The 14,026-nt window shown below is 43.6% G+C and overlaps 1 protein-coding gene across 2 annotated transcripts in view; it reads right to left on the bottom strand.

Annotated features, from left to right (window-relative positions):
* Klhdc1 (kelch domain containing 1) overlaps positions 1–14,026 on the bottom strand; it is a 32,275-nt gene that overhangs the window by 18,083 nt on the left and 166 nt on the right. For both annotated transcript variants that reach the window (XM_051146923.1, XM_051146928.1), the window contains exons 2-6: positions 4,130–4,200; positions 3,460–3,577; positions 2,915–3,033; positions 1,164–1,242; positions 186–269 (exon numbers count right to left, since the gene is read on the bottom strand). In XM_051146923.1, coding sequence (XP_051002880.1) covers positions 186–269; positions 1,164–1,242; positions 2,915–3,033; positions 3,460–3,577; positions 4,130–4,200 — 471 coding nt within the window. The remainder of the gene's footprint in view (positions 1–185; positions 270–1,163; positions 1,243–2,914; positions 3,034–3,459; positions 3,578–4,129; positions 4,201–14,026) is intronic.

Raw genomic sequence — 14,026 nt, 5'->3', positions numbered from 1 at the left:
AACCCAATCATTAACTTAGGAAGAGAAGAGATCTTGATAATGTGAATGAATATAATAAAAGTAACAATTCCCTCCCCCAGAAACAGAAAAGGGAATTTAAGAAAGGGAAATCTGGAGAGATGAGAGAGAGCTGGGGTCAGAGCAGGGCTTCTGCTTCAGAGGCCTCCAGGTCACTCAGCGCTTACTTTAATTTCTGGTTGAGACCAAGTCCTTGTCCTTGTGTCAAACACGTGAACATCATTGTGCCATCCCCAGAATATCTGCTCTTCCTGAAACAGAAACAGACAGCTAAGAGCGTTGTGGCTAAAGCATCAGCACAGTTGTGCTATGTATTTGCTGGTAAAGTTGCAGGTACCACACACAGGAAGTTCAATGTCACCACAGGGGCAGACTCAGGCACACACCACACCACACAGTGGACCCCAGGCCATCCCAGGCTACAGCACCCTGACTGTCCTGGAACTCAACTCTGTAGACCACACTGGCCTCAAACTAATAGAGATCCACCTGCCTCTGCCTCCCAAGTGCTGGGATTAAAGGTGTTTGCTGCCACCACCGCCCAGCGAGAGTAATCTTTTACAAGACTCCATTTCTATAAGCTGAGTGTGGTGTCTTGTATTTCCCAGCACTTCAGAGCCTGAGGTGGGCAGACCACCATGGACTAAAGCCCAGCCTGGGCTACATAGTAAGTTCTAGGGCATTCTGGGTTATAGAATAAGATCCTGTCTTGAAAACAAATTATTTTTATAATTTACAACTTTTAATTCTTTAACTAGTAAGGATAGGTCAGGAAAAGACGGGCACCGCCAACCCTTTCGTTGGAAGCTCTCCAGAGGTCAGGCTGAGCCATGAGTAACTCTGGTTGGCTCGTCTACATGGAGGTGAGGGTCTAGAAAAGACACGTGGCCAAATAGAAACATATATTCCCAAGCTGTGCTTAAAGCCTCTCTTGTTGGACAGAAGCCAAGTGACTAATGACATGACCAGGAACCCTAATCTACTGAGTGAGACGCTTGTCTTCCAACTGGATATGAGTCTAAAAGAATAAGATGCAGGCTTTTTAAATAGGGATAATTATGGCAAATTGGAAGCACTTAATATGATTGGATTCATTATTCCTAAAGCCTAAAGTGACGCTGAATTAAAAGTGATTACTTCCTTACCCAAGATGCATCGTGGACATCAAAACAGTCCTGAAGCTCACTGTGCCTTCTGTACCCATAACCACCGAAGTATATTAATCTGAAAAACAAATTAGAAGGGCACACTTTTGGAGTCTTGCTCCTAGTTTGTTCACAGATTGTTGAAACAGCTGGGCAGTGCAGCTCATGCCTGCAATCCTGGCACTGAGGGGGCTGAGAATGGAGGGTTCTCATGGGTTCCCAGGCTACATAATGAGTTCTAGTCCAGCTCCAGAGTAAGACCCTGCCTCAGAAGCCACACACACAAAGAGAATTCTCTTACTCTGACCACCCAAACAAGCAAAATAAACTACACAATTATAGTTCCAAAAAAAAAAAAAAATCAGCCGGTCGCTGTGGTGCATGCCTGTAATCCCAGCACTTGGGGAGGTAGAGGCAGGTAGGTCAATGTGAGTTTGAGGCCAGCCTGGTCTAGAAAGCAAGCCCAGGACAGCCAGGGCTACACAGAGAGACCCTGTCTCAAAAAACCGGGGGGGGGCGGGGGGGATCAAAGACCTGAGGGAACAATGAGAAATGAAGGAAACTCCTCCAGAAGAGAAACGCACAGGAGGTGAAAAGTGACCTCTGCCTCCAGGAAGACAAGGAGAGAGAGAGGGAGAGAGGGAGAGAGAGAGGGAGAGAGAGAGAGAGAGAGAGAGAGAGAGGGAGAGAGAGAGGGAGAGAGAGAGAGAGAGAGAGAGAGAGAGAGAGAGAGAGAGAGAGAGAAGAAACTAGATACACAGGGAGTTGAAAAAACAAAACAAAATACCAAACAAAACCAAACCCAGCAAGCTAGGCAGGAATGGCAAATTAGGGTCAGAAGAAGCCAGCCTCGTGGGCGTGAGCACACGCTGTGACTTACGGCAGTTTGGGGGAGGCTCCTTACCATCGTCAAAACCGGAATAGGAGCTGTGGTGTGATGAGTAGGGGAGTGCTTGCCCAGCTTGCATGAAGCCCGTGAAATGAAGAGGAAAGAAGCTGGAAACTGAGAGCACAGGCGAGCAAATGTCCCGGGGACAACTGAGAGCACAGGTGAGCAAATGTCCCGGGGACAACCTCGGGAAACACCTGGATCCTGGTAAAGCTGCTGCATCCTGGAATCATTTGAGTGGTTTCAAAAAGTCTCCCTAGCAGGGACCATGCTTTAATAGGCATTTGAGGTCTAGAACTGTAGTGGAGTCCAGCAGCAGACCTGTGTGAGATGCACTCTAAACAATAGCAACAGCTGAAATATAGATTTTGGGGCTTCTTGAGGGGAGGGGGGCAAACGGGAAGTCAAGGTGGACAGGGAAGATAGAGGTGGCTGGCCTTTCCTTGTACACTTTGGTTGGTTGGTTTTGGTTTTTTGAGACAGGGTACTTCGTGTAGCCCTGGCTGCTCTGGAATTCACTTTGTAGACCAGGCTGCCCTCAAACTCACAGAGATCTGCCTGCCTCTTCCTGCACCACCACTACCTGGCTCATTGTATACTTTTTATTCTGGCTTCAGTTTTTATCATGTCAATGTGTTAATGATCTAGAAACCAAAGTTAAATGAATTATTCAAGGTGAAAAAATGCAAATAGCATTTCCTCCATGTTCACTTTTATGACAAAAGTTCTTATCAGCATTAGGGCTACTGTTGCCACTGACATCAAAGCAAGCCGACAGTTACTGGAAAACATGGAGTTTCCTCAGTTTTGGCCAAAGACTGGATCTTAATGTGAGGACACTAAGGCTCGGTTGCTGTATTACCTGTCTTTATACACCCAGCAGGAAAGTTTATCACGTGGCGTGGGTGGTTGTCCATCAAACTTGGTGATTTTTTCCCAGATGTAGGTTCCATCGTGTGTTCGTAAATTGACAAAGTAAAGCTTTTAAAAGATGAGAGTGCTGTTAGGAGCCAGGGCATCTGAAAACAAGATCTGTTTCTCGGGTCTGCGCCCAAAAATTAACACTACTTTTATTTCCAATAAGTACTTTGCCCATTAGAAAATTTAGATTACAGAATTGAAGAAAAGAAGACAGTGCTGTAGAGTCAACGTGACGTGTAAAACATCCTGCAACTGTCTTTCCCGTCTGCTCTTGTGTGTGGATAGCAATCAAGAACACAGGTAACCGAAGCAGGGAAACGCGGACAAGGAATATGGCTGCTGCGTTCTCCGGCTGTCTTTAAAGCCTAATGGCTACAAGCTTAGTGTGTGCTCCAGTTATCCTCTTTCTAAACCATTTTCACATGTGTGAGGTGACATATTAGGGATTACATCTAGCCACACTCCTGAGTTACAAGAAAGGCTTACTCGGTTGCTGTATCCTTTGTCATCGTATCCTCCAAAAACATACAGGCTTCCGCTGATGCAAGCCCCGCAGCTCCCCGACATGGAAGTCGGGAGCTCTCCTTCCATTAGGTGCATTTTCCTGCAGCAAGGACCACAGAGACACTCTTAGCTTTCCAGAAGGCTAATAAACGCACCCTTTAATAGTCCTTCCATGAAAAGCATTGTCGCCAACCATGAGTAAGATATAATGGTAGACAGGTGCTGTGGCGCACGCTTGTCTCCCAGCGCTGGGGAGACGGAGACAGGGCGACGGAGGGCTGTGGGCCTGGTCTAGGTTACAAAGTGGGACCCTACCCCAAAACAAAGGGAGGCAACAAGCAAAAAATAAATAAATAAAAAGTGTAAAGAGATCCATAATAAAGTCGTTTCATCCTAGTGGGGAGGGGGTGGCGGGTAGTCACAGAAGGTCCACATGTGTCACCCAGACTGGGAATAGTCTTCAGAGACAGAGGTGGCTTATGAACGGTGAGAGCGCGGAGTGCCAAAGGGAAGGGAGAAAGGACAGAGCTGGAGAACGAACCACAGAGAGAGGGAGAGGGAAAGGCCAGTGTCATAAATGTTCAAAGTATGCTCTTGAGTTTCCTGTGATCTATGAAAGTCTCTGTGAGTTAAACAGCTTAAAATTACTCACCACAGTCCGCTATCAATGTCATAGGTCCAAATTTCATCATTTGGCAAATATACCTCATTGTCTTCAATAGACTAAAAATAAAGAACACACGAAGTTACCATTTTCATTTTGTTTTTCAGTTATACAGTATCAAATACTTCCTTGGGGTGAGAAAAACTGAAATGAATGTTTACAATAAAATGGAAAATATATGAGTCTCAAGAAATAAGGCTTAGGGTAGCTAAACTTTCACATAGGGAAAAAACCCCACTAATAGGCTCCACAGAGCACAGATATCACATACCACAGAACACTGTGCTTTGCAATGAAGAGAATAAGAAAAAGGTTTTGTCTGTTTGTTTTTCCAGACAGGGTTTCTCTGTGTAGCCTTGGCTGTCCTGGACTCTGCTTTGTAGACCAGGCTGGCCTCAAACTCACAGTGATCCGCCTGCCTCTGCCTCGCTGAGTGCTGGGATTAAAGGCGTGCACCACCATGCCCGGTAAGTTGCCTTTTTTTTTTTTTTTTTTTTTTTTTTTTTAAGATATAACTAAGCGCACTACACTAGACACCTTATCCCACTGAACACATTGTGAGTGCCTACTGTATACACAGCACCTACTGTGTGTATGACACCACCTCTGAAGGCTATTTTACTCTACTGATTCCCAGTCCTGGTGACATGTGTGAATTTTTTTTTATCTCGAATCTCTTTATACCTTACAAAAAATATTTATTTGGTTTTTGTTCAAGATAATTTTTTTTCCTCAATTAGCCTACGAACCGACACCATGAGGGCAGCATGTCTGCTTGTTATAGCTAATCTCCCAGAGACTCATATGTAAAAGGCAAGTGAAATTTAAAGCACATTGACTCCTGAAGAACCGACTGCTCCTTTACCTTAGCCCAGAAATTTAAGAAATCAATGTGACTAACATTTCACCAGGTGATAAAGAAACACAAGTGAAGCACAAATAAAAGAAGTCAGATTTTGTTGCTTAGACCCTTCCTCCTGCATTACACCTTCCTAAATGGAGCTTGAAAACTTATGTGTATGGCTGGGCGGCGGTGGCGGCGCAGGCCTTTAATCCCAACCACTCCAGAGGCAGAGGCAGGCGCATCGCTGTGAGTTCGAGGCCAGCCTATTCTACAAAGTGAGTCCAGGACAGCCAAGGCTACACAGAGAGACCCTGTCTCGAAAAACAACAACAACAAATTATGTGTATGTATGTATGTGTGTGTCTGTGCAGGTGCACACGGATGGGGCCAGAGTCATGGGTTCCTTTGCCGCTACAGGTGGTTTGTGACCTTGCCTGATGTGGCTTCTGGGAACCAACTCTGGAGATGCTGCTCCAAACCAATTCTCTTCAACATCACGTTTCCTTCTGCATTGCATCATTCCTATGAATATCAACACAATTGGACTCATCCCCAAAAAGACGACCCACTCTCCTGAACTCTCCTCTCACCATTCGCTGCTCCCATCACAGACAAAAACAAAAGAACAGACAAGCCATCTCCACTAAATGATCTGTAGTCCGTGCCGTTATTGCAATGCTCTCATCAGCCGCATCACTCCCGTGACCCATTCTGGCGGCTTTTGAGTCTACGACGCGCCAAGCAACTGGCAAAGTTGGCTGCACCCATGGCCTAGGAGTTGAACTTTTAACCTTTCATTTAACTTTGAGGGCCAACGAGAGGGCTTGCTGCAGAGGTTCTCAACCTGTGGACTGCAACGCCTTTGGGTGTTCGATGACTTTTTACAGGAGTCACATATCACATATGTTGCATATCAGATATTAACATTACGATTCACAGCAAAGCTACAATTATGAAGTAGCAATGAAATAAGTTTATGATTGGGGGTCACCATAACACAAGGAACTGTATTAAGGGGCCGCAGCATTAGTAAGGCTGCAACCACTGGCATAGCCAGTAAAGGGGCTTGACACCAAGCCCATGACCTGTATTCTGTCTCTGGGAATCCTCAAGGTGGAAGAAGAGAACTAATTCCTGCAAACTGTCCTCTGACCTCCACACATTTGTGGTGACATTTACACCCATCCCCTGCAACTCAGCACATACAAATAAATAAATAAATGAACTCACAGGGATCCTCCTGCCTCTGCCTCCCAAGTGCTGTGCCACTATACCCGACTAATAAATATAATTTTTAACTTTGAACTTTATGGATTATTTGTGTTAAATATAAGTAGGTTAGCTATGAAATGACTAAAAACAAATTATATAATTTCTAGGTAAACAAAAAAATGAAAAAGAACAAAACCCTCTGGACCAATTCTCAAATTGAGAACGTTAAGGAACAAGAATGAGAAACAACAGAGAGACCAAAACATAAAACACATGCATGATAAAGTGTGCCAGCCAGTATGGTGGCACATGCCTTTACGTCTAGCTCAAAAGGTAAAGGCAGGAGATCTCTGTGAGTTTGAAGCCAGTCTGTTTTACATAGTGAGTTCCAGGACAGCCAGGGCTACACAGTGAGACCCTGTTTTGGGAAAAAAAAAAGTGGCAAGTGTATTGACTCACACATTTAATCCCAGTACTTAGGAGGCAGAGGCAGGCAGATCTCTGTGAGCTTGAGGCCAGCCAGTTACAGAGTGAGTTCCAGGACAGCCAGAGCTACAGAGAAACCCTGTCTTGTAAAAACAAAAAGAAAAAATAATGTATCAGAATGACTGTGGTACAGGCCTGTAATTCTAGCACTTGGGTACAGAGGCAGGAATGTCCTAAGTTTGAAGCCAGACTTGGCTATATGTTGAATCATATCAACAGAAGTATATCAACATTACATGAAAACAGGCAAAACTCTAGGTGAAAAAAGTAATAATATGGTGGATAAAAATGAGACCTAGCTGTATGTATTTTATATAAAACATAATAACACAGTTTCCATTATAGGAAAGATAGGGAAATGCCATGCAAACACTAACTGCAAGGAAGCTGGTATGGCTGCGTCAGCACTGGCAAAAAGAAAATGTGAACAGTCCTCTAGCTTTAGGTAGACGGTAGACAGACATTTGATGTAAAACCTCTACCATGGGGCTGGACAGATGGTCCAGGGATTTCGCAGAGGATTTGGGTCCCCAGCACCCACACTGGAAACTCACAACCATCTGTTATTCTAGTTCTAGGAGATCTCACACCTTTGGTCTTCTTGGGCACTGGCCTACACACACACACACACACACACACACACACACACACACACACACACACCTTTAAGAAAAAGAACTCCAAAGTACCACCCTCTACCACAAAGCTGGGAGTGGCAGTGGAGGAGCGGAGCACTTGAGATGCAGGAGGACCGAGCTGTTCAGGGTAGGCCTTTGCCACACAGCTCCTTTGAGAGCAGCCTGTGCTAGATGGTGAGACTCTCTTACGCGCTTTCCTGCCAATATAGACTTCCTCACCAGAAACCAGAGCAAGAGCAAAAGTCAACTTAAGAAATATTTAAACATGAAGGACAAAACTAGAAAATGTTCAGAAAATAATAAATAAATGGACACAAGATACAGCAAACACGATGCACTGAGGAAAAGGCTGGCATTAATTTAGAATTATATAGTATAATATATAATGTAGTATATAAAGCTTCTGGCCAAAAAAGAATTATTAAGAAAATGCAAAGACAAACTCCAAACTGAAATGACATTTTCATGTAAATATTAAAAAAAACAAGACAAAAAATATAACCCAACAAGCTGGGCATGGTGGCACATGCCTATAATCCCAGCACGTGGGAGGCAGAGGCAGGCGGATCTCTGTGAGTTCAAGGCCAGCCTGGTCTACAAAGCAAGCCCAGGACAGCCAAGGCTAGCATAGAGAGACCCTGTATCAAAAAACAAAAACAAACAAACAAAAACTAACCCAACACACACACACACAAAATATAAGCCAGTATTTTCATAAAGGAGAAAACATAAATAGACCACAAAGTTATGAAAACAAAGTCAACTGTATCTGCAGCCTTGACCATCAAAGATGGCTCTATGTAAAAGCACACAGGCCTGGAAACCTCAGCTCCACTGCCTGGAGATGGGAGGTGGAGACAGGAGAATTGCTTAGAAACTAGAGCACCAGCTAGCAGAAACAAAGGGATGCTGTCTTCACATATGTACCACAGCACACATGTCCCTGCACTGACATACACACACACACACACTGATTTTTAAAATTAAAATAAAGAGAACAAGTAAACTGATTTAAGGAAAACAACGCATAAGCCTGAGAGTGAAGAGGAAGTCATAAAAGGAAAGAATGCTGTCATTCTCAGATCAAATACTACACTGTTTACAGATGCACGTGTGAAAAAACCATTACAAAGTGACAAAGAAGAAACGCAGATAGTGATAACCTGGTAAGATGGCAGATACCAAGGGCTCAGACAATTATGAAAACTGAACAAAAATTAGAAGGGCACTGGGGCTGTAGCTCGGCTGGTAGAGTGCTTGCCGAGTTTTGCTCACAGCACCACATAAATTGAGCATAGAATGCAAGCCTGTAATCTCAACACTCCAGAGATAGTCAAGAGAATCAAGGGTTCAAGGTTATCCTTGGCTACATAGGAAGTTTGAGGGCAGCCTCGGGTACATAAAACCCTGACTCAAAAGAAAAAGTAAGCCGGGAGTGGTGGTGCACACCTTTAATCCCAGCACTCGGGAGGTAGAGGCAGGTGGATCACTGAGAGTTCGAGGCCAGCCTGGTCTACAAAGTGAATCCAGGACAGTCAAAGCTACACAGAGAAACTCTGTCTCAAAAAAAAAAAAAAAAAAAAAAAGAAAGAAAAAAAGAAAAAGAAAAAAAGAAAAGAAAGAAAAAGTAATGAAATCAAAAGTAAAATAAAAGGAACAATAATAGAACATAGAGCTAAATGCTCAGAGTATCTTCTATAGATTTGTAACAAAAATTAAAGAATGGAGCCAACAGTTCTAATGGTAATGGTGACAAACTGGCAGGATTCGTATAGCATCAAACTTGTCTGCAAGAGCTTCACGCCTTAATGATGTCCAAAGGACATGTAAAACCCCCTCAGCTGCAAGGGGAACAGTGTCACAGGAATTAATAAAAAAAGAAACACCACATGGGCTGCAAAGAGGACTCAGTGGTTAACAGAGTAAATGCTTTTGCAGAGGACCCAAGTTCAGTTCCTTGTACCCACATCAGATAGCTCATAACTGCCTGAAATTATCCTCTGGACTCCATGAAGATTAACCTCAGCCTCTCCTCCTCTCCATATCCATTCAAAATAGACTTAGCATTGCAAGTCTTATAGGTTGTCCTATAGACCTAAAAGTGATAGAAAGAAATCTGCCACTCAAAGCATTTCCTAAGATATTAGCATGCAGTACTATATAGCTACACACACACACACACACACACACACACACACACACACACAAAGATAGTGATAATTTGTGGGAGTTGGGGGGAGTGAAGGGAACAGCGTGGTCAACAAAGAAAGATAAACAAGAAACTTTGAAAGTAATAGTAATAATTCTAAATTTTTTCTTTACGTGTGTGGGTGTCTCGGGGCATGTATCTCCTAACATACATGTGCTACATGTCACCTCCTACCATATGGGTTCTGGGGAGCAACTCAAGTTACCATGCTTGGCATCCAGCACCTTGACCTGCTGAGCCATCTTCCTGGTCCGGTTAGTCTGACAGGTGAGTATGTTTACCTCTAAGTCATATTTTATGTGTTCCTTGGTGTATGTACTTCAAAATTTAAAATCCACAAAGCTTAGCTGGGCATGGTGGTGCATGGTTTTAATCACAGCATTCCGGAGGCAGAGGCAGGTTGATCTCTGTGAGTTCAAGGCCAGCCTGGTCTATAGAGAGAGTTCCAGGACAGCAAGAGCTACAGAGAGACCCTGTCTCAAACAAACAAACACCTCATAAACATTTAAGAAAGGACTAATAAGTAATTCACAAGTCATCAGGGAGATTAGAAAACTAGGATCTGGTCTATGCAGAAAGCAAGCCAAGTAGGTCCTGGATTTTTGTTTTTACTTCTATTTTATTTCTACTTAAAGAAAATATTTTTAACAGAGTCTCTGGCCCAGGCTGGCTTTTAACTCCCTACGTAGCCAAGGATGACCTTGAATGCCTGGTCCTTGTGCCTCCATCTCCTGAGTACTAGGATTACAAATGTGACCACATGACCAGTCTATTCAACCCAACCCAGGGTTTCCTGTACACTAGGCAAAGACTCTACCACTGGAGCCCCTCTTGTTCTTTGGAATTCGCCTGTGCTTATCCACTGGTCTTGGTTTTGTAGGACTTCAGTTTCTCACACATATTGCAAGTATTTCCTCATTTGTCATTAGGTTTTTCAGTTTGTGATCCATTTGTAAATGCTGGGGTTTTTTGTTTTTGTTTTGTTTTGTTTTGTTTTTTTAAGCTTGATCTGCCAACTTTTTTCCTTTATGTATCTTTCCAACTCAGATTTTCTTTTCCCCAATCCAAGATTTTGAAATAGTCTGTTTTCTTCCCCATAGTGAAGTTCAGTTCTCCTATATTCAATCCTAAGGCTCTGATATAATTTTCCTCTCGCTATCTTAGAAGAATCCTAGAAAACACAATTTATTGTATAATTAGTTGTCCAGATTCAAAATGCTATCTCTTACAAACAAAAATAGTCTCATCTAAGCCAGGCAGTGGTGGCACATGTCTTTAATCCCAGCACTTGGGAAGCAGAGGCAGGTGGATCACTGTGAGTTCGGGGCCAGCCTGGTCTACAGAGTGAGTCCGGGACAGCCAGGGCTATTACACAGAGAAACCCTGTCTCGAAAAACCAAATAAATAATAGATAGATAGATAGATAGGTAGGTAGATAGATAGATAGATAATTAAATAGATAAATAAATAAAAAGAGTCTCACCTGGCAGGCTGCTGCTGCCATCTCTTCCCTAGTCAATGGTGCTAGCTATTGGATCAGGACCCCTGATGACCTTACAGCTGTATCCGGTACTAAAACCCTCGAACCTTCCCTCTTTTCAAACACTTCCTAAGCTGATCTTCCATACATAACAGGCCGCATGATCATATTTATAGATCAAATTTTCTTTAAGTTCAGAGGAAAAATCATCCTTTTCAATCCTGTTAGAAAAACAGAACTGTCTGAATGAGGCCCTGAGAGACTGAATATGTACCATCTGGGAGCATGCAATGACTCTTCTTCACAATCTGAGGCAGCTGCTCACATTTCACCTTCCTGACCCGGCATTGGCACCTGCATGGATACCAATTTGGAAAAGGCATAGAGGAACAGAGAACAAAGGGAAATTCGAGCACCGGCTATGCTGGCCTCCGAAGACTAGTTTCAAATACATGGTCCTTTAAAACTGGCTCAATCAGGCCAGGCAGTGGTGGTGTACACACTCAGGAGCGGAGGCAGGCGGATCGCTGTGAGTTCTAGGCCAGCCTGGTCTACAAAGTGAGTCCAGGACAGCCAAGGCTACATAGAGAAACTGTCTTGAAAAACAAGCAAGCAAGCAAACAAACAAACAGAAAAGAAAAAGAAAGAAAGAAAAAAAAAAAAAAAAAAAAAAAAAACCAACCTGGCTCAGTCAGGAAGTATTTCAGACAGGTAGCTGAGTTTTCAGGACACAGGTCTGTTAACTTCCACACACACACATTGATTGTATCAATAAGGAAAACTAATGGGGGTATAAAATAGAAAACACGGGGCTGGAGAGATGGCTCAGAGGTTAAGAGCACCGGCTTCTCTTCCAGAGGTCCTGAGTTCAACTCCCAGCAACCACATGGTGGCTCACAACCATCTATAATGAGATCTGGTGCCCTCTTCTGGTGTGCAGGTGTACCTGCAGGCAGAGCACTGTATACATAATAGACAAATAGATACAGCTAGAAAGACAGATAGATAGACAGACAGACTGACAGACAGATAATCAGACTCTTAAGCAACCACTGCTGGAACCCCTCCAGCTTCCAAGGCCTTACAGCCATGTCCTGCCCAAAAGGCCATCTAGAACAGCTGTGGGAGGGTCCTGCCTTTTCTGTCTTTTTTGCCTCATACTCTTTCTCCTGCCTTCCACTTATACCTGAGACATTATTGGACTGCTGATGACTTCTGGGATTTAAAAGTAATTGACGTAGGATTTTAATCTGTGTTGTATTTTAGAGGGTTGTGTTTGTAGCACCTCTGCTCTTTGGAATAACAAGTAGTCAGAAAAGAAAAATTTTGTAGCTGGCCCCTGGAGAACCAGACTCTCATCCATTATAATTTTCAAGAGTAACATATGATTTAAAACACCCAGACACTTCCTTTATGGCCCCAAAGAATTCTACATCGATCTATTTCATTTATGGAGTTAAAGTGAATCCATATAAAGATGAGATATTAGAAGATTACAATAATTTCTGATACTGTCTCGTGTAGTGCAGGCTACCTGTGAACTCACAAAACCAACCTGTGGTACTTGAGACCTTGTTTCAAAACAGAATGTTGTGGTAACTTGCCCATAAATTTCAAGCCTTGGGAGGCAAAACCAGGAAGCTTGGCCTGTGTCTGCTGCCAACCTGGGCTAAACAAGAAATTCCAGGCCAGACTCTGTGAGCCACAGTGTGTGAGATCCTGTCTCAATTAATTAAATTAATTAATGAAGTAAAATAAAGTCCAGAAAGCAGCCCCTGGTGTCACATGACTTTTTTTTTTTTTTTTTTTTTTTTTTTTTGGTTTTTTGAGACAGGGTTTCTCTGTGTAGCCCTGGCTGTCCTAGACTCCCTTTGTAGACCAGGCTGGCCTCGAACTCACAGAGATCCACCTGCCTCTGCCTCCCAAGTGCTGGGATTAAAGGGGTGAGCCACCACACCCGGCTCAGACGACCATCTTTTTAAAATGGAGACTTGGAGCAGGAGAGATGGCTTAGTAGTTAAAAGCACTGGCTACTCTTGCAGAGGACCTGGATTCCATCCCCAGAACTCACATGGTGATCATGTTAGTCTGTAACTCTAGTTCCCAACACCTCTTTGGGCAGCAAGCACTCACGAGATTCACAGACATACATACAGGCAAAACACTCATGTACATAAAATAAAATCTAAAAAACTTATTAGATCCTAATCTATACTCCTATTGATTAGGATATGAGAGCGCCTAGGGACATGCCAGATAGACACTCAAAACCTATTTTTTTTTCTGATACTGCATTAAATTAGTAATAAGCACACAAAACAACAAGAAAACTCCACTTGGACCTGAGAATTCTTAACACACACACACACACACACACACACACACACACACACACACACACACAGTATGCACTTTATTTCGTTGTGATTCACTTGTGTTATAGGTCTGTCACATAAGGGCACTGAAGATGTCAGAAGATGTATCTTTCCATTTGCAGTAGGGCTTCCGTAAGGCTTACCGGGTTGGCAGGTATACCTGAATTATTTTCCCAACTCGATAATCCTTGCTTATCACCCTGCGATCTTAGAAACAAAACAAACACACATTCCAATCGCCATGGCAATACGAATTTTCAACCACAAAACTTTGGTGTAGTGTTGCGAATACGGATCTATTTTGAGACTTCAGAAGTACTTAATTAGGAAAGAAATGCCACTAAAAATAGCTGATACGTTTAACTGCTTGATGACTTCGGTATTTTGAGTCGCATAGTGGCAATGAGATTTAAAAAAAAAACAAAAAACAAAAACACAGCAAGGCGTCCTCTCCAGTCCTGAGCCACGGAAACTGGAGGGGTCACGCACCCTGGAACCCCGGTTTGGTGGTTTTGGAAACGGGAGCGATGTGGGCGGCGCGCGGCGAGTGGAGTGCGCTGCGCAGGCGGATCACCTGGAAGCCCGTGGGGGGGGTGCCCGGTCGCCAGCCGTCATCCCCCTGCCGCGGCTCCAGCGCCGCC

Source organism: Acomys russatus, chromosome 1 (genome assembly GCF_903995435.1).
Source record: "Acomys russatus chromosome 1, mAcoRus1.1, whole genome shotgun sequence".
Taxonomy (NCBI): Eukaryota; Metazoa; Chordata; class Mammalia; order Rodentia; family Muridae; genus Acomys; species Acomys russatus.
This window is presented reverse-complemented; position numbering and strand designations above follow the sequence as displayed.